Below are 19248 nucleotides of genomic sequence, written 5' to 3' on the forward strand. Positions count from 1 at the left end.
TTAACCTAAAGCTTAGGTCTTAACTTAGGCTGCTTTAAAATGTAATGATTTACTTTGTCCCATGTTTAGGGAGGTAACATAAAACAGTAAAGGGAGTTTAAACAAATGATTTAAAACAGAGCAAGTTCCGACTGCATCTAGATGGTCTGAAATCAATATTAATCTTTAAAAACAATACATCATTATTTGACAAAAATCAGCATTTGAACCCAGACATACGGTGGATGAAAGAAAAAACATAAAATCCTGAAATAAATACTAGCCTGGTCACACTCAAGCTTTTATTTTTTGGGATTATCAAACGTTAATGTTAATCGAAGTCACCGGTGGAGCAAAAACTATAATTCTCGACTTTGTCAACAGTTGTTGTCAACTCAAAGTCCACTTACTGGCTTTTTGTCGAACAATCAACTACTGTTGAGACGCTGCTGAAAGCTTCTGCTTGTAATGGAGCCTAAGTTAAGAGGCTGTTACATTCCATTCACTAATTCCTCAATTAATTGTGTCAGTAATGCAGATGTGGTGTGAAAAACTCATCCTCCTTTCTTCTACTCTTTCTTATTTTATCTTTTACTTTTAATCCAATGTTATATTACTTAGCTGTACACATCATAAACTTTTTCATTACACTTGTGGTCTTCCATGGTTGTGTTAATTTGAATATACAGATGTGTCGCCAAAAATAAGATAGAGGACTCTGTTTATATTCTACTTAGTGGTGCTGATTTCAACAGGCCCGGATCTACACTGCTCAGATTGGAAGGGGGGCAATTAGAAATGTGGGTCATTCATTTTAAATGAGTTCAAAAAAACTAGTTAATAAGCCTGGTTTGCTTTAGTAAATAAACAAACTGTGAACACATGGAGACTTTAGCTTGGTCGTCCATTGAGTGGTGTTTTGTTTTTTTGGCAGCACCTGAAGGCGGCACTGAAAACTAGTCTATATTGACCAATTGGGTGGGCAGATTTAAACATAATTGCCCTCAATTAAATAATGCAGAATAAAATATAATCCTGGGGTTTTCTGAGGTCAGTGTGAGTTAAGGACTGTTGGCACTTGCCCCATCAGTAATCCAGCCTTGCTTGTTGGGCGAGTTAACTAGAAAAGAAAAGGTAATTCTTTTCACCTAAGCTTCAGTTTTTCCGTCTGGGGGGGCAGGAGCATCTCACAACGTCACAACTCCCCGCTCATTAGGCACTGATCACAGAGGGAGCAGCACATAACTCTTTCTTATTTTATCTTTTACTTTTAATCCAATGTTATATTACTTAGCTGTACACATCATAAACTTTTTCATTACACTTGTGGTCTTCCATGGTTGTGTTAATTTGAATATACAGATGTGTCGCCAAAAATCCTCCACAAATTAGACAAAGTTTCTTTTATTTGTTTCACTTTATATTTTCAGAACAAGAAACAAGAAAATAAATCTTAGGTTAAATAGAAAATGTACAGTTTTGATGATCAACATTGTCATAAACGATCTTCAGCAGCGGTAACTTGTCAGATGTTCTGTTCTCTAAGTGGGTTTGAAATACTTGAACAGACTGTTTGCCTGACCTCCTTTCCCTGCAGCCTTTCTGTCTTTGGTCTTTCTCCCTGGTTTCCTGGATGATGGGGTCTTCAGCACCGGCTTCTGCTGCTTCCATTCAGACATCAGCTCCCGTTGAACATCCGGCGGAAGCTCAGAAAAGACCTCAGGGTCCACATCTACCGGGAATTTGCAGTCAGAAGACTCAAGGAATGACAGTCTCCCTTCTTCCTTTACTGGAAATGCACTTGTGGCCAGAGGCCTCTGATTATTCACTGTGGTCGCTCTGCAAGGAGGATCCAATTCTTCTACGGCCCCTTCAATATTTTCTGTAAAAGGCTGTGAAGGTTCTGGTGATGGGGCTTTTTGGATGTGGGGGACATCAGGGACTGTGGCTGGTGCTGAGGAGCTCGTAGAAGTGCTGGGAAAGGAGTTTACGTAGGCAGGAGACAACAGCTCCACCTGGATCTCCTTAGGGAGAAGCTCGAACACTTCTGGGTCAACATTCGGGGGCAATCGGTGAGTCACGGTGTTGCTCGTTTCGTCAGAGTCTGACCTTGCTGCGCGGCATGCTGTCTGAAGTGGAGTGTCTTTAACAGCAACAACAGAGCTTTGTTTCCATCTGGATCCGTGTAATGCTGCCTCAAAGCTGGAAGGGCTTTCTGTGGTTACTGTCATTTGTGAGGTGTGTTGTGTAACCATGTTGTGCATGCTGAATTGAGGATCCATGCAGTGACTGTCCGCTGCCTGAGAGGAATCATTCTGCTGGAAAGGGATAAAAGGAGGATCTCAAATGATTCCAGGAAATTCAGAATTCTCACTTTTTCGAAGAAGGGGAAAAGTCTGCAGACGTCAATGTAATGTTAGCACGTTAAATAAAATAAGAAAATGATTCATGGATTAACCGATTACAAATAATCATTGCAGGGCTGAAACTCAATTATCTTTATTATCAATGAACAGTTTGATTATTTTTTCTTTTAAGGGACTTAAAAAAGTCAGAAATAGTTTAATAAATGCCTGCAGCACTTGCTTATGACATCAAATCCCTTGATTTGTCCAAGCAACACACCCAAGACTTTCATTTTTTTATCACGAGAAAGTATTTGCCAAACATTTTTGCTTGTGACACCGATGTGTTGATCAACAAAGTTCTGTCTAATCTAATCTTCAATCATCAATCCAATCAAACCCTCAAAAATCAATGAGCTATATGTTTTGTGATATTTAAACATGACATATTGTTGCATCTGAAAAAAAGCTTCACATTTTTATGATCCCTTCTGAATTTTCAGTATTTATTAAGTTTTACTTGACCAAAAAAAACAACTGAATATTAGAAGGAATTATTAATGGATTAATCGAAAAATATCAACAAGTATCTTGAAATGAGACACAAATCATTTTCTAGCAAACGTTACTGCCAACAGCAGCCAAAAGAAAATATTTAATACTTTTTACAATCTTACAAAGCCTTTTTTTGAGTATAAGGATATTATTTGATGAAAGCATGGGAGATTGAATTCTCTGGTGTACGTCACCTGACTTTGTGACGAGCTGGTCTGTGTTTTTCTCGGAGAAGTGCCATGTGAGAAGAAAGATGTTATGGAACCCTTCCCGCTGACGGCTGCTCCCCTGGTCTGCAGGTTACTGAAGCACACGTTGATCAGGGTGAGGTGGAAGGGGGCGTTGCTGTCCACCATCTTGTGGAAAAGCTTCATGGCCAGTGGGACCAGCTGGAGCACAGCATCATCTCTGCTTCCTATAGAGACATTGCAGAAAATGATATATAAATCCTCTCGGGTTGGAAGGAACTGACTTTTTTGCAAGAGCTTACCAGAGGGGATCTTCTGGCCAATGTGGTTGGGGATCGGACACTGACGGCTCTCGCGACTGAACCACTTGTTGGTTGGCGAGTATCTACGGATGGTGAGCCGGAAGGTTAGAGGCTGCCTTCCGTCTTTGTTCATCCTGGTTTTCAAAAAGGTGATAAAGGTTAGTTTCATTGGCTCAAGCTTAAAACACCGCAGTTTGATTAAATGGTGGAGAAACTGGGGCTGACCTTTCCACCAGGCTGCTCAAGAGCTGCTGAATCTTTTGCAAAACATCTTTAGTCGATGTGATTTTTTTGAAGGAGTCTTCATCACTGAGAGACTGAAACATAGAGATCGTGGTAAAACATAAACATTCACTTAAAAATAAAAGGCGAACCTGCTTATATTTATTGTTTCACTTTCAAGATATGCAGAATTGTGTCTCTAGTATCGGACAGATTCCAACAAAAAGCTGCAACCTACATTTCTAGTGATACAACCGGAAACAATGAATTAATTAGTTTCTTCAATTTCCACTTAATCCAATTTAACGCCTTATCATTGTAATAAGATAGATTTTTACTTGATTTTGTTTACTCATTTGTTGGCTCCATTGACTAATTCCCAGTAAAACACCCCCTCAAGTAGATACTCTGGATATCCTGGCCTACCTGAGGGGCCCCAGTAGGAGTGACAGGGGAGTCATCAACGGCAATGACCAGATTCTTCATGCGCTGAGCACTGGGACCTCCAAACTCGCTCACCAAGTCTTTCAATGGGAAGCTCTGTAGGTCTTGGATGCTGACCAATCCCAGGGCTTGAAGTCTTTTAGCAGTTTGGTGACCTATCCCTAAGATGACATGACCAGACCACAAATTCAGCATCAGGAATACTTGACACAAGGGATGTGGGTCAGATGTGAAAATATTTAGGTAGCACAGCCATGGATGTACTATGAGACAATGTGCTACTTGGTTTATAAAAGGCCCCTTAATCTCCCTATATATCAGCAAGATGTCTAGACTGAAAGAGACACAAACCAACTACAATACCCTCAATGTTTGGAATCTCTTTGGGTTTGTTTTTCATTTATTTGTGTTCTTTTGGTGGCTTTTCCTACGTAATTTCTGCTGATTAATAACACATTTTTGGAGTAACTGTTAAGTCTATCATATATACCTGGTACTTTGCGGAGACTGCTCAGGGAGCCTATGATGTCACAGAGGTTTTCCGGCAGCAGCGTTGTCTGCTGATTGGGTTTGAAGGCGCCAGACACCAGTTTGGCCAGGAGCTTATTTGTGGCAATGCCAGCACAGCCAGTCAGACCCAGTTTGCTGTGGATGGCTTCTCTCAGCTCTGCTGCAATGTGTGAACCTAAAGCCATCCTCGGGTGGTCACTGGCTTTTACATTTATACCTGAGCAGGAATAGAGAGTCCGACATTAATATGATCTGAGGAACATTTTGTGTAAAAGGGAAACTGAAAGTGAAATGCAAATATTTTAGCTTCCTAGTGTGCTAACAACTGACTTCCTGTTTACCATGAGCCAGTTGTACAACGATCGATTGCAACACACCAGAGACACATATGTGACTTACTGATGTGGTTGTAGACGTGTCCTGTAAATGAAAAGTTGTTCAGGTCTGGCGTCTGCATCAGCCGTCTTTCTACCATCTCTGTGATATCCATGAAGTTTTCATCAAATCCAAGCCTCTCGACTAGTGGACAGTAGGACATCAGGAGCTCTGGAGAGAGGACGATAGAGGTAAAGAGAGTTGAGCAATGAGAAAAATACACCTGCTGTTAGCGAAGGGAAACATCCAATTTTTACCAGGTATTAGCTTGTTGCATTAATCTGTGGTTTATTATGATGTCTCCGTAAATGCGGAAATAAATAAAGGTGGCACTGATGAGGGCATCATTGACAACCTAACTCTAAATATGTTAAAAAACAAACGTCATACTACTTTACCAACCACTCCAGTTATTATTAGAACAGAGTGGAGGACAGCTTTATTTTTGATGTTGTTGCCTTGCTCACCTGTCACCTTATAGGACATTTCTCTGTAGTGTGTCAAGTCTTCTCCTTTAACCAGCACCAGCTGAGGACATTTCTCCTTTGCATCAATCACAGACATCAGTTTGGTGAGACCCAGGTCTCTTGCCACGTAGTTGCAGGTGACTATGATGTATTTCTGCTGGATACCTGACGACATGAGACACAAGATTACTCTGCTGTTGGGACATGGTTTTTGTGCAAACCACAGGCCTCCTTTCAATCAAACTTGAAGCAAACATGCCGCATGTGCTGGAGTGGACTCAATCCCCCAAGATGCCACAGGTTCCAATGATCTTAGAAAATCAAGGAACTCAGTCTCCCAGAGGATGTAACAGGATACTGCATGTCCTGGGGTCTGGACAATGTCACACAAAGGTTTCAAGAACCACCAGGGTCAACTCCTATTGGTCACTCTGGTCCAAGACCCGTGAGGTCACCGGGGCCAATATAAGGAGAGGTCTCCCCAAAATCGTCCTCTCTTCTCTCATCCCTCCGAGGACGGAAGGCTGCTACAGCCTCTCTCTCGACAATCCTTTGAAGGCCAGCAGGCTGTCCAGCCTCTCTTCTCCTACATCGCCAGGGGGGGGGGGCTGATCCAGCTTCCTTCTCTATCCAACCCACAACCAGAGATCAGAGTTGCAGCTCCCAGCTCATCTTCAAGGAAATCTCCTCGCCCTTCAAGCTCTACAACAATCCTCGTAGCGACGCGATGTCCTGCAGGAAAACTTCAACCAGCATCTGAGCACACAACTCGACAGAATCGCGAATGCAGAACTCTATGACCACAAAGCCAGGAGACGTCACAGAACTGCAAACTGATCAGTAACTTTCTTTTCCTCTTTCCATCGGACTGGTAACATAATCTGGGCTTAATAATTATACATCCTAAAAAATACTTTTTACTCAATTCTGTGTGTTTACAAGTTTGATATATGCTGTGACGTTGTAGGTATAATTTAAATGAAGGTTAATGCTAGTTAGGCTCGCCACAGGCTTTGTCCCTGACTCTATTATTATCTGATTAACATCCACACAGACACGCATAGCATCTCACCTAAACCTTCCCCCTCAGCCGTAAAACAACGGCCGTAAATCAACCTCAGAAGAAGGGGGGGGGCTCTTATCTTAGAAACCATTTTTTTAAAGCATGCTAATTTACATTCACACACACGCACTCACATACCTCCTTGGTTTGATTGTTTAGTAATTTGTGTTTTTATACTTTATTATATTCATAACAAATGTTCTTCTTTCACAAATGCTTTCTACTTAATATTGCATAAGTGAATTTTGCCAACCGTTACACTGTTAAGTACTCCGTAACCTTCATTGTTCATTATATAATCTTTAATGGTAAAATATTGAGATATATAATTGAACTAGATCTAAATGACTGATCTTAATCAATAAATTGGCTATCTTTTCCCTTCTATGAAGGGTGGTCACCCGCAAGAACTTTAAACAATTAAAGTTATGATTTAATATTAATATTTAAATATTAATGTTTTATATTTTATTTTGATAACCAAATTTATTGAGTGCCTAAAGGCACACCATTCTATGGTAACACTTTTTAAGCACTATTGCACAACACTGCGCTTCAGTAGAAACACACCTGACAACTTGTATTCTATTCCAGCAGTTTACCTAGAGGGACTTCTCTCAGTGCCGGGTTTCTGATCATCTCCACCTGAGCGTAGAAGCAGTCCAGGTCAAAATGCAGAATGACTCTGTGTGCAGAGGTCGCTGCTGATTGCTTACACAGGCTTGGACCTGTAAAAGAGTTAGTTAGAGACTCTGATGAGGACAAAGTATTGATAAACAACATGATTTAAAAATATAATTACTAATACAGTAAGCAGGAATTTCTGTAAACATTCACATTTGCTTATAGCGCCTCCCTGAGAGCAAAAGAAAAAGGTAAGCAGAGAGAATGGAAAGCTCTAGAAATCTTCCTTACTGTGTTGAAGAGAAAATTAATCAGCACATATTTTCATTTCAATTATTATTTTGAGGGTAAATGGCAATTACTTGCTGGTTCCAGCTTGTCTCGTTTATTGGGCAGCTTTACCCGATTGAATCTGCTGCTTCCGTAGGATTATGCTTGCCATATTTATTTATTCACCAACTGCAATTTCAGTTGCTTCTTACCATCGATTTAACAATGTATTCAGCCACACAGACGTTGCATCTACTTAAATTATTTCAATGTTGTGAGACAAACACCTGGAAATGGTGTATTAGAATTTGCGATGTCATACTGCAACACTTTAAACCCACTTCCACAGAACACACAGGCGATGTATTCACAATGCTTGTTTGGGCCAAACCCAAAGACATGCATTCACTAAGACATAACACATATAAAAGAAACTGGAAATACAACATGTTTGGCATTTTAACCAAACCCCAAACCGATTCCTGAGTTATTGTAACAACCAAACAAGGCAGGTGAACACATATTATTCTAAACAACTTGAGACAAGTATTCAAATCAATTCAGTATTCCTCTTTCTTTCACCTCATCTATTTATCGACTAATCATCGCAACTATTATGGGAAATATTTTACTTCTCACTACATTTTGTTGATGTAGAAACCTGAATGTTTGACAAAGACTGAAGCTGTATTGAAGATAGCTAAAGCACGAGGAAGCTGCAGAAGGAAGCAGGTCTCAGACAGGATTGAAATATGAAGCCTGGTGATGAGACAGTATAAAGACAATGAGCACCATCTGAGTTATGTCTCTCTCTGCTTGTTTGAGAGACTTTGTCTGGTCTCAGTGTTTTACCCGGAGCAGCAGCAGGAGCAGCAGGAGCAGCAGCCGAGTCCAGGAAACTGCTCCTCCACTCGGTGTCATCCTCCTCCAGCTCCTCCTCACTTTCCCCCATGTTAAACACCGGACATTTCAGGAGTCAAGCCGTTATTTTACTGACGCAGAAAACGCTGTTGTTGTTGTTGTTGTTGGTTTGGTAACACCTGGAAAACTGCACCACAGAGTGAAACTACTGTTTCTCTGCAGGTCATAGTTCAGTTGTGTACCACAGCGCCCCCCGTCGGGTCGGAGTGAGTAGAGCTACACGATCAGCTGTTGGCAGGTGTAAATAAAAACAGGTTGTAACTCAGTGTCTTGGGTAGAGATGTCCCATAACATTGGTACATGAGGTGAAAGATAGAAGTGGAGGGAAATAATCTGTGATAAATAAGGCAATGTTCCTAATTGCATGCAGAGAGCTGAGCTTTATCAAATAGGATTGATAATGTTCTATAAATGTCCCCCTCATAATTATGATTTAGCATCTCATAATAACGAGATAGCATCTAATCATTAATCTGATTGGGCGATTTAAACAAACATTAAGTGTTGTATATATTTTATTTGAAGTATTTTTATGTACGTTTTTATTTGAACCAACGTCTTTTCCACAGAGCCGAACCGGGGCCTATAAAAGAGACGCTAACGCGGCCCGTGGCGCCTCCACCAACTGCCGGTCAACGTCTGACTGAACTCGCCGAGGAAGGGCACGTCTCCTCCGATGTTTCGCTCGTCCGGTCTCTTCGCGGATGTGAAGTGTCCCTCCCCGGGACTCGGGCACTGTGAGCGGCCTCACTGCTTCTACAAACATGGCTCTCGGCAGCGGAACGTCTCCACCGCCGCCTCCTCTCAACCCTCCGCGGTCCCCTCAGCAGGTGAGTGTCCACAGGTATGCTAGCTAGCTACATGCGACATCCGGTGAAAGCTAGCCGGAGTTGTGTTGAAAACGTTTTTAAATGCACATGAATTTTGACAAATGTGGGTAAACTCGAGATTAAAGTGGATTACGCGATATTTTAAAAGAGCTTCGAACGAGTTTTGTTACTTTTTTATTCATTTTAATTGGTTAAGTTTTACTTTATCGTTAAGCTAGGTGCATCATGTGGCTAATTTGTCTTAGTCAGTTACTAAGTATAGTGCGTAATGCGTTGTTTGAAAATGTAATTTAAACTAGAACCACGAACAGCAATTATATTTGTATTGATAAATTATCTGTCCTTCCATTTGTATCATGCTTAATTCATCAATTAAAAATGTATGATATTCTTGGTCTTTCTTTATCCATTAACTGTGGTTCTATTTGTTTCATACTTAATTCCCCAATTAATCAATTACCACGACTGGTTTTAAAACACAACCCCATACAAACTGTTACTTTACACCTCAAACAACTTTTATCTTTTTGTCCACATGTCCCCAAAGCAGCATGGCCCTATATGACTTATTTATACTTGAGCCAGACGGTCTCTCAGTAAAGTTATCAACTCTGCCAAGGCTGAATTATCCTACACATGATTTTCTCTTGTTATTATAGACAAGTGGTGCGTCTGTACCATTTATGTGCAACTTTAATGGGTTCTTCTCAGGCCCGGTCCTTCTACTAAGTTTAGTAGAAATCCGTTGGGTAGATTTTGGCAGACATTAGTGAAAAGTTAACCTCTCTGTTGGAAATAAAATTTCCTATTGTGTATTTCCTTTTCACAGAAGTCCAGAATTGCTACCAGTCATTTGTCTGTGGATCCCCAGCGAGCGATGACACCACAGACGACAATATCCAAGAGCTGTTACGGATCAACAAGGAGATCGAAGCTGTGAGGCACGAGGTGGAGCAGGAGCAAAGACGACTGTCACACTACCAGACCATACGGTCAGACAGCAGAAACACTGTGTCCAAGTCTGAGACTACAGGTAAACGACTGGACAGACATCCTCTGTCATCACACTCTGACTTCAAAAAGACTTACTCGCGGACAAGGAAGTACGTTGTTGACAACTCAAAACCAAGGACTGACCTGGAGTATGACCCCCTGTCCAACTTTTCAGCTGACTTGCGGTCCTACAGCTCGTCCAGTAAGGAGCAGAAAGTGAAAAATGCACAAGTTATTAATGGAGAGAGAGAAACTGTGCTGAGTGACCAAAAGAAGCCGGTCGCTCAGGCTCCGTTTTCGCAAAAGCCATCTCCAGGGCTACTCGAGGAGCCTATTGAAGACAGTGTCCTGATTATAGACATTCCTCCCTCACCTGACCAAACAAGAGGCCAATCTCAGAAACTTGACTGTGTTGCTGGCAGTGCCCATGGTTCAGTCGAACAACTGAAGGAAAAAGTTCCCATTGCACTTGATTCTCCGCTGCTGCGCCTTGCAGAAGCTGAGGCTTACCAGGTCACATCTCCACGGGCAACAAAGCTAGAATCACATAAAGTTGATAATTGCAGTGTGGAAAACAATCAATATCCATCTACTCTTTATGAGAATAAAGGATGGGAAAACATACCAGTTGATGGGAGTGTAATTGACCTAACTGGATGTTTAGAAGAACTGGAAAATGAATGTCAGAAAATCTCTTATCAGGCTGCGGAAACAGAAGTCCACGACATTCCTGAGCCTCTAAGTCCTGCTACCTCCTCACACCAACAATATCAGAGTTATGACAATCTGGGCATTGCAGAGGAAGAAAATGTGCCTCAGGTCAAATGGCCTCTCTGTGAGGTATCCTCTAGTGTTGAGGCAACGAATCCACTGCAGTCAAATTATTTTCAGTGGAAGCATTCAAATTCATATACAGCTCCGGCTGCAAACTCAGGGTCACCCTGCAGGAAACGCAACACCCAGACAACAGAGATGCAGGTTCACAACCACCTGTCTCCCAAGCGAAGTGCACCGCCACTGGTGTCAGGAAGCCAGGAAACGTCAGGCACAATACCAGGACAGATTCAGGGGGGTTCTCTCATTAACCAGGCGTCAGCTGTAATATACCAGGCGCAAGCAGAACCAGCTTCAGGCAGCAACCAATATCAAAACTCTTCATCGACATCGGTCAACTCGTATTTGATGAACAGAGGTGATTCAACATTTGAAACCACTGAGGAGCTTTTGGTCAAGGAAGGTCAAGAAGAGGTTATAATAATCTCCAGCTCCGAGGACGAGCAAGAGCTCAACTATTCAGATATGGAGCTGTCAGATAGTGACCCAATGGAAGAGTGCTACAGGATCTTCATGGAGGCAAATAATGAGGATAAAGGAAATAAAGAGAAACCTGATGTGTCCGTACGTATGCTGTTGATACTCCAAATCCAAGATTAAGACATTTCTTAAAACGTCAACAGGTCTTTTCTTTATACTTTGTCATTTTTAGGTTGCAGCAATGGAAGTGGATAAGACTGAATTGACCACCACACCTGAAACTTTACTTGGAAAGAAGAGGGTGGCACATGAAGCCAAACATGCAGAGGTACTTGCTAACACTGAAAATGCAACATATCTCCATTAATCAAATGCATAGACTTTTTAAGGGAGACACTCTGCAAGGTAATGTCAAAGATACTAAAATCCTGATCTTGGAAATATAGCATTCTTTGAAAATGAAATGCATTTTGTTCACTGAGAAGTTTTATTTTTCAGTTGATGCTTGCTGGTGATTTAAACACAGCGACAAAAGTATATATTTGTGATATAATTATTATAAGTAATCAATTTATAAAGCATACAATGTAAATTAACTGATAAAACGAAGAAACAAAAGGTGAAAGCTGTATAATCAAATAAAAAATGTTTTGTGCATACAAGTAAAATAAACAGTTTTAAATAAGACAATTTTAAAGAAGATTGTCTAAGGATGTACAGTTGAATTATTGACCATAGAAACAGCTATACATCTCCAGATTGACCTACAAACCCAGATGAGCATTAATGTTTTCTTTTATTAAATTGGCTCCAATTAAAACGTAATATTACTTTGCTCCACTCAGCAGCCGCTGGCAAAGAGCAGACCTCAAGCCAAGATTTTGATCCCTCTGCGTGAACCAGCAGCTTCAGGATCTGGCTCCCAGTCCGCCATCCCTTCAAAGATCCTGCCGGCACAGCAGAGAGCCTCCTCGGTGACTGCTTTAGTTAAGGGTGCTCAGGCTTTTGCTTCCTTCTCGTCTCAGAAGAAGCCAGAAACCCAGACTACTGCTTGTCCTCCTCAGACCCCTGCAAACATACAACCAGCCCCTGTGCAGAATGGTAAGCATATCTGGTTGGCTATGCTATTTCATTATTATAATTATAACTATTTATATTCTATTTATTCTGGGAGGCTTTATGAAAATGGAGTCCAACTACTGTTCAGCTTTAATGTGTTGCATGCAAATGATCCAGAGCAGTTTCCATACATCTCTGTTCAATCATTTCACCAAAACAACACAGCCTTTACTTCTGTTGCAGTCATGAATTTATTTGCTCTCCCTCCCTCTAGTAAGGACACCAGAATGAAAATCCCTACCTCTATGGTAAATTACCTGATTATTATAATAATAACTTCAATTTATATAGTGCCTTTCAAGAGACCCAGGGACACTTGTAGATGTGGGGACAAAAAGAGATACAAACTGGTGACACCTACTGGATAAACCAAGTCTAGAAGCTCCTACAAACAGTACGACCAGGCCCGCCTTGTCATCATAGATGTAGACTGGAATATATTTCCTGTTTTTGCATGTAAATCTTAAATAGAATTTCTTTTTGGGATGTATTGTTGTCTGTTCGCCTGAAGGTCAGCCTATGTGTTTTTTTTCTCTTCATACAGCTTACATAAACTACCTTCCTTTGGGAACTCCTGTGATCCAATTAGGAAGCAACTTGCACTTGATCCTCCCAGAGGGCACCTTTCCTCTGTCTGTTACTTCAGGGTCCTGCCCTGTTTCTTCCATGCTGACCCCGGTCACTCCAGTGCACATGAGCACTATGAAACAAACATGCCATAAAGCTGCAGTAACTCCCGTGCAAAGATACCATCCGACAGCACCCGTGCTCATTCCTGCTCCGACGCGTAAAACGTCCTTGGCCCATACTACGGCACATGTACATCCAGCTACCTCCACTACACCTCAACCTACTACTGCCGCCAAGGTAAGAAGGCCATTTTAACAGACTAGACTTTTAAAGATTTTTAAATGTTTAATATCTTTTATCATGAATTTATATTCGTTCAGCTTGTGCCTACAAAACGTAAACTGAAGCAGCAGAGCGGGGCCACCAAAGACAAAGTGCCCCATGATGTCAGACAGCGTTACGTCAACATGTTTACAGAAGAGTTCCTCAAAACAACAGCCAATGTCAACGAGGCCTTTGAAAAAGTGAGCATATGTCGCTGAATCTCAATCTCACTGCCGTACTGTCTGGATATTCATTCTTCTTGCTGTTTTATTGTTGATAGGCTGTTGCTGAAGAGGAGACTGTGTACAATCGCAGTGCCAACAAACTCAAATATCTGAGTATTGCTGTGAATTCACTGAAGAGGCTGAAGAAACAAAGTTGCGTTGCATCCAAAGGTGAGAATCTCCAGAAAACTGTTCATGAAATTGGGAATAAATGAACAGTGCGGATAGAAGATGTTATTGTTTCTGCTGCAGATGAGAATGAAGTCAAGGGCCAAAGATCGAAAGGCAACATACCCTTCAACCTGGAGCTGTTTCAAGCAAATGGTGAGAATCGCTTTCCAAATCTTCTTGGATTCAAATGTCTTTTTAAAGGGAAGCTTCTCAGTGTATTCGTTTCCTCGGCAGATGATGTGGCTTTGTACGAGAGTTTGAAGGATTATATTTTGACTGAGAGAAGGTTGATAAGGTGCAACTATCCTGTCCAGCACCCGGAGAAGGCCGGCTCTGCTGCTCTTTTTACCGACAATAAGAAAGGCAGCACAGACCGTAAGTGAAAAACCTCACCACTCCAGCTGCACTCAAGCCCCCTCAAAACACAAGTGGATGTTGTTCTCACATTGTGTCACTAGAGGGCACCTGTAAGTTGGAGCTGTAGCATCTCAGCACATTTCTCAGGTGATGAGCTTTTTCTTTTCTGTTTGGTTGGTAAAAGCCTTGAAGAGGATCTGCTGTCGATGTGGGGCCACGTACTCTGTTTGCCTAACAGGCAAACACATCCGCAAGGAGGAGTGCAACTACCACTATGGGAAAGTAGTAAAGAACAAAGGTGAGTAGAGGATTGCAGGGCTACAACTTACAATAATTTTAAACAAATTTCCAACTATTTTCCTGACTTATTGGGTAATATTTTGGTCTTAATTAATTAGAAAACGTTCACAATATTGCTTGAAAAGATGAATTGATCACATTATTGAAGAGTACATTTAGTTGTTGTTTTTTAAATAATGTGATGGACTAAAGTTCATGGAAAACATTTTGAAGTAATGTGATGTTTGAAACCATTGCAGTGCCTGGTGGAGTGGAATCCCGCTACAGTTGCTGCCAAGGAGTGATGGGAGCACCTGGATGTCAGGTGTTTAAGGTGAGAAACAAGAATTTGAGTTAAACATTTCCAAAACAAAGGCCACATACATACTAACTAAATTTTTATTTTTAAACAGTATTTTAAAATAACCTAATCTGTCCACAAAGGTGTTTTTGCTCCATATCAGTAAATCCCATCTGCACTAACACACCTGAAAACGAATATCACATGACCATTCATGCTGACTGGGCAGGTGCAAGTTTGTTGTCTACTCTGCAATCAGTTGGTTAGTTACAAAAATACTATGAAGGGGGGACAGTGGTGAGAATTAAGGCAGGGATTTATTTTCTTGTGTTAATGAAGAGGTAGAACTGTCATTTCTGATGTTTGTATTTGCACATCATTGTTTCCGAACATCTCCCTCTTTGCTTGACCTCATACGACACAGCTCCAGACTGGTTTTCAGGAGAGAAAATACAGATATAGATACTAAACAAAGTGTAAACAAGGCAGCAGGGATGCATTTGAGAAGGAAATTTAGTAATGTGGATGTAGCTTAAGACCCAATGTACTAATTTGTATTTTTTATGTCCAACAGTTGCATGTCCATGATGCCATCTCCATGGAGGGTTTTGTGTCTACCAAGCAGAGACATCCTATGGATATGAGCTGTCCTGGAGTCTACTCCTTGAATTGTGAAATGGTGACATCAACTTCTTTTGAGGGGCAGGGTTTTTTAATAATGTCCATATGTCGACCCTGAGTCTTCCAGAAGCTCCACTTGATGTTGTGTTTTGATTGGTGGTGATTCGTGTTGTGCAATAGTGCTTAAAAAAAATAAAATATAAAACATTAATATTTAAAATATTAATGAAATCATAACTTTAATTGTTTAAAGTTCCCGTGGGGCACCACCCATCATAAAAGGGAAAGGATAGCCAATTTATTGATTAAGATCAGTCTCATTTAGATCTAGTTCAGTAGAAATCTCAATATTTTACCATTAAAGATTATATAATGAAGGTTATGGAGTTCTTAACAGTGTAACGGTTGGCAAAATTCACTTATGCAATATTAATGACAGAACATGTGTGGATGTCAGGGACAAAGCCTGTGGCGAGCCTAACTAGCATTAACCTTCATTTAACTTATACCTACAACGTCACAGCATATATCAAACTTGTAAACACACAGAATTGAGTAAACAGTCTAGCTTAGCATGTATAATTATTAAGCCCCAGATTATGTTACCAGTCCAAGGGAATGAGGAAAAGAAGTTCAGTTTGCAGTTCTGTGACGTCTCCTGGCTTTGTGGTCGTAGAGTTCTGCAATTGCGATTCTGTTGAGCCGTGTGCTCAGATGCTGGTTGAAGTTTTCCTGCAGGACATTGCGTCGCTACGAGGAGTTTTAAGGGGCTTGAGCTTGAAGGGCGAGGAGATTTCCTTGGGAAAGTGAGCTGGGAGCTGCACATCTGACCTCCGGTTGTCGGTTGGATAGAGAAGGAAGCCCCCCCCCCCCCCCGGCGATGCAGGAGAGGAGAGGCTGGAAAGCCTGCTGGCCTCGGAGAAAATGGAGCAAAGCAGCCTTCCGTCCTCGGAGGGATGGAAGAAGTGGGGAAGATTTTGGGGAGACCTCTCCTTATATTGGCCCCGGTGACCTCACAGGTCTTGGACCAGAGTGACCAATAGGAGTTGACCCTGGTGGTTTTTGAAACCTTTGTGTGACATTGTCCAGACCCCAGGACATGCAGCATCCTGTGACATCCTCTGGGAGACTGAGTTCCTTGACTTTCTAAGATCGATGGAACCTGTGGCATCTTGGGGGGTTGAGTCCACTCCAGCACATGCGGCATGTTGGCTTCAAGTTTGACTGAAAGGAGGCCTGCACAAAAACCATGTCCCAACATTAGTATTCATGTATTTACCACCATTTGAAACAAAGTATTTTGCTCCAACTCCCTCTTTTGCTCTGATTGTATTTGCTCCAAAGTAAATGTACTGCATGAAGATGCTTTTAATAGAGATTTTAAGCTTTTTTTGCTGCACAATAATTTGTTACCTTAAGAAGGATGTGGTTGAACTGTTGGTCTGCAATGAAAACATGAATATTTGTATTTTTTTGTCTTCATAGTGTTACACTGTTCATGGTCTGGAGCTGTCCAGAGTGACGGTGGTCAACTCTAGTTTGCAAGTCATCTACGACACTTTCGTCAGACCTGATCAAGAGGTCATTGATTACAACACAAGGTAACGTTACTGGCTTGTGATATGTAATGTGATATAAATGTAAGATTCTGGCACAAAAGCTGGTTAATAGTCAAATGTTGACTTTTTGTTGAACATCTCTTTCGATGGCTTGTGACATTTTACCCGTGTAGATTTTCAGGCATCGGTGAGGAAGACGTGAAGGGCAACTACACGTCCCTCAGAGAGGTGCAGGAGACGCTACAGAGCTTCATTAGTGCTGACACCATTCTGATTGGACATGGCCTGGAAGCAGATCTCTGTGGCCTGAAGGTGACGAAGCTCTTTTCAATATTATTGACTTTACTTTTGCTTATCGCTTCCAGAGCATCAGTCCTCCTCCAATAATTTAACACATGATTTTACTACTGATGTCCAGGAGGGTTTAATGGAACAACATGGCGAATTCCCACCGAGTCCTATTTTGTGTTTCCCTTTGCATCATTAATATCATCACTAGTTAGATTAACTACCATGTTTTATGTTGCGTTTTTTCAAGCTAAGTTCACAAATCAGTCATCATGGTAATTTTCCAGACAGCTGGCAGCTGAGTAGTCAGGTGTTTTCATTTTTTGTTGGATTTGGCTCCAAAGTACTAAAGAACAGGATGTTCTATAAACACCTCATGAAAAGGGACAACCTGTGGAGTTGGATCACACTCGTGCCACAGATGTGAGAGGTTTGGGATTTTGGAAGCTAATAAGCACGGTTTGCCAAATAATTGGATGTTTCTACTGTGACTTTAAAGCATCAGATTTATGAGCTGCTTGAATTATGACAAAAAATACAATGGGCAAGAGGAACTCTAGTCTAACGTTGAAACTGCTTCCATGTTATGTAAGTGAGCATGCAACCTTATTTTACCCACTTTAGCTGCAGTCGTGGTAAAGTTTCTCTGTAGTTTTCTAATGCCAGTTATCAGTGGCTGTGATGATTTATCTAGATTAATACCAGTGGTGTGAGAAGTACGATCAGGAGTATAAGACAGTGTAGAATTACTGTTTTAGGTTAAAGTCCTGGATTCAAAATCTTGAATCAAATCACTTTATTAACACAATGTACTGGAATCAACCGCGTGCGATGAAACGCATGATTGGATTATAATTATTGATGCATAAGTATTTGTGTCACAGCAGCTGGTAAAGGTAACATAACATTCAATGACTATATATAGCTCTGGGATTTACGTGTATTTGTATTAATCAAACTTAAAAAGTGTATTTGAACCTCAGCTGTGATACATGTAATGGAAGACAAAGAACAATATTTCATCCGAACTGTAGTTGAGTAGAAGTATAAAGTATCAGAAGTGGAAATCATGTACTAGTACCTCTCACTTACTTTTCACCAATTAAAGCCAAACTGAACGTCGAGGTTAATTATGAAGTATGTTTAATTTTCACATTACAATTAGTGCCGACAGCTTCAGACATGCTCCTCTTTGATCTAGTTGCTCCATGGGACAGTGGTGGACACATCGCTGGTCTTCCCCCACCGCCTGGGCCCCCCCCACAAGCTCACCCTCAACAAACTGACAGCTGAATATCTTCGACGGATCATCCAAGAGAGCGGTGGGTCATCGTGGATACAGCCACCGCACAAATGTCTACAAACTACAACCCATCTGAATTTACATCTAAATAAAGACAAAATCAGTCGTATTATACATTTGAATCTCAACAAAATATATGTATATGAAGCACAAAAGCTGCAATTTTGTTACAGAGGATGTAACTGTCATTATTCGTATGTGATATAAATAATGATCTACTGTTTCTCCCAGTTTGTGGCCACGACACCGGCGACGACGCTGCCGCCTGCATGGAGCTCATGATATGGAAGCTCAAAGAAAGTGGAAAACTGAAAAAGTGATGGAAATAAAAAACAAGAAAGAATCTCTTCAGTGTTCAGACATGAAAAGACAGGAGCTGCAGTGCCGACCTACGTGTGAGGTTCTGTCATCTCTGAAGGGCTGTTTATTTATTTAGTTTTTTTTAGTTTGCTTATATCACATGATCTGTAGTGTGCCGAGAAAACCTGAAGCAGTGGGGTCATTTGTAATAATAATATCTAAGTAAAGGCACTGAACAAATCCCTTGTGTGTTTATTTTTGTTTTGTTTTTTTGTCGCCCAATCTTTTACAAGCCAATGAACATCGAGCCTTTACTGGCAAAATGGTGTCAACAAATAAAAGGGAGGAGCTATGCAAATTAAAACTCACATTTGAGCAATTCCACTAATTACTGATGAGACAAGAGGGAGCAAAGGAGAAATGTGCTCTTGTTGAAGATAGTAAATTTCTGGTATTTTGTCAATGTAGTGGATTATTTCTCCTCTTTCAT

At 41.1% G+C, this 19248-nt stretch overlaps 2 protein-coding genes across 5 annotated transcripts; one reads left to right on the forward strand and one right to left on the reverse strand.

Annotated features, from left to right (window-relative positions):
• Positions 1 to 1361: 1361 nt before the first annotated feature.
• On the reverse strand, positions 1362 to 8428 carry poli (polymerase (DNA directed) iota). Of its 3 annotated transcripts, none has more exons than XM_062381553.1 (10): positions 8197 to 8428; positions 7053 to 7178; positions 5388 to 5552; positions 4945 to 5091; positions 4526 to 4762; positions 4018 to 4196; positions 3595 to 3686; positions 3370 to 3503; positions 3074 to 3294; positions 1362 to 2294 (listed from the first exon to the last, which is right to left on the reverse strand). In XM_062381553.1, exons 1-10 carry the CDS (start codon positions 8294 to 8296, stop codon positions 1521 to 1523), a joined length of 2175 nt encoding a protein of 724 aa, XP_062237537.1. In that variant the 5' UTR covers positions 8297 to 8428; the 3' UTR covers positions 1362 to 1520. The 3 variants fall into 3 exon arrangements, with proteins under 3 accessions (XP_062237537.1, XP_062237536.1, XP_062237538.1); XM_062381552.1 differs by having other exon boundaries at positions 1362 to 2297; XM_062381554.1 differs by lacking the exon at positions 8197 to 8428 and having other exon boundaries at positions 1362 to 2297; positions 7021 to 7137.
• zgc:152968 (uncharacterized protein LOC564848 homolog) lies at positions 5037 to 19049 on the forward strand. 2 transcript variants are annotated; one of them, XM_062381551.1, is made up of 17 exons: positions 5037 to 5111; positions 8835 to 9095; positions 9925 to 11486; positions 11575 to 11670; positions 12191 to 12443; positions 13006 to 13328; positions 13412 to 13555; positions 13636 to 13750; positions 13832 to 13903; positions 13985 to 14125; positions 14292 to 14405; positions 14647 to 14720; positions 15262 to 15366; positions 16794 to 16909; positions 17041 to 17179; positions 18357 to 18477; positions 18690 to 19049. In XM_062381551.1, exons 2-17 carry the CDS (start codon positions 8942 to 8944, stop codon positions 18776 to 18778), a joined length of 3618 nt encoding a protein of 1205 aa, XP_062237535.1. In that variant the 5' UTR covers positions 5037 to 5111; positions 8835 to 8941; the 3' UTR covers positions 18779 to 19049. The 2 variants fall into 2 exon arrangements, with proteins under 2 accessions (XP_062237535.1, XP_062237534.1); XM_062381550.1 differs by having other exon boundaries at positions 12188 to 12443; positions 18690 to 19048.
• The last annotated feature ends 199 nt before the right edge of the window (positions 19050 to 19248 follow it).

This window comes from Platichthys flesus, chromosome 3 (genome assembly GCF_949316205.1).
Source record: "Platichthys flesus chromosome 3, fPlaFle2.1, whole genome shotgun sequence".
NCBI lineage: Eukaryota > Metazoa > Chordata > Actinopteri > Pleuronectiformes > Pleuronectidae > Platichthys > Platichthys flesus.

Bases quoted from the DNA above. Each gene is read 5' to 3' on its own strand.
- poli (XM_062381552.1), bottom strand. From the start codon at position 8,296: ATGGGGGAAAGTGAGGAGGAGCTGGAGGAGGATGACACCGAGTGGAGG. The intron at 4,763-4,944 runs GTAAGTCACATA...ATTCCTGCTCAG, and splicing joins ACACGTCTACAACCACATCA to GTATAAATGTAAAAGCCAGT. The intron at 3,295-3,369 runs GTAAGCTCTTGC...ATGTCTCTATAG, and splicing joins TGGCCAGAAGATCCCCTCTG to GAAGCAGAGATGATGCTGTG.
- zgc:152968 (XM_062381550.1), top strand. From the start codon at position 8,942: ATGTTTCGCTCGTCCGGTCTCTTCGCGGATGTGAAGTGTCCCTCCCCG. The intron at 12,444-13,005 runs GTAAGCATATCT...CTCTTCATACAG, and splicing joins ACCAGCCCCTGTGCAGAATG to CTTACATAAACTACCTTCCT. The intron at 16,910-17,040 runs GTAACGTTACTG...TTACCCGTGTAG, and splicing joins GTCATTGATTACAACACAAG to ATTTTCAGGCATCGGTGAGG.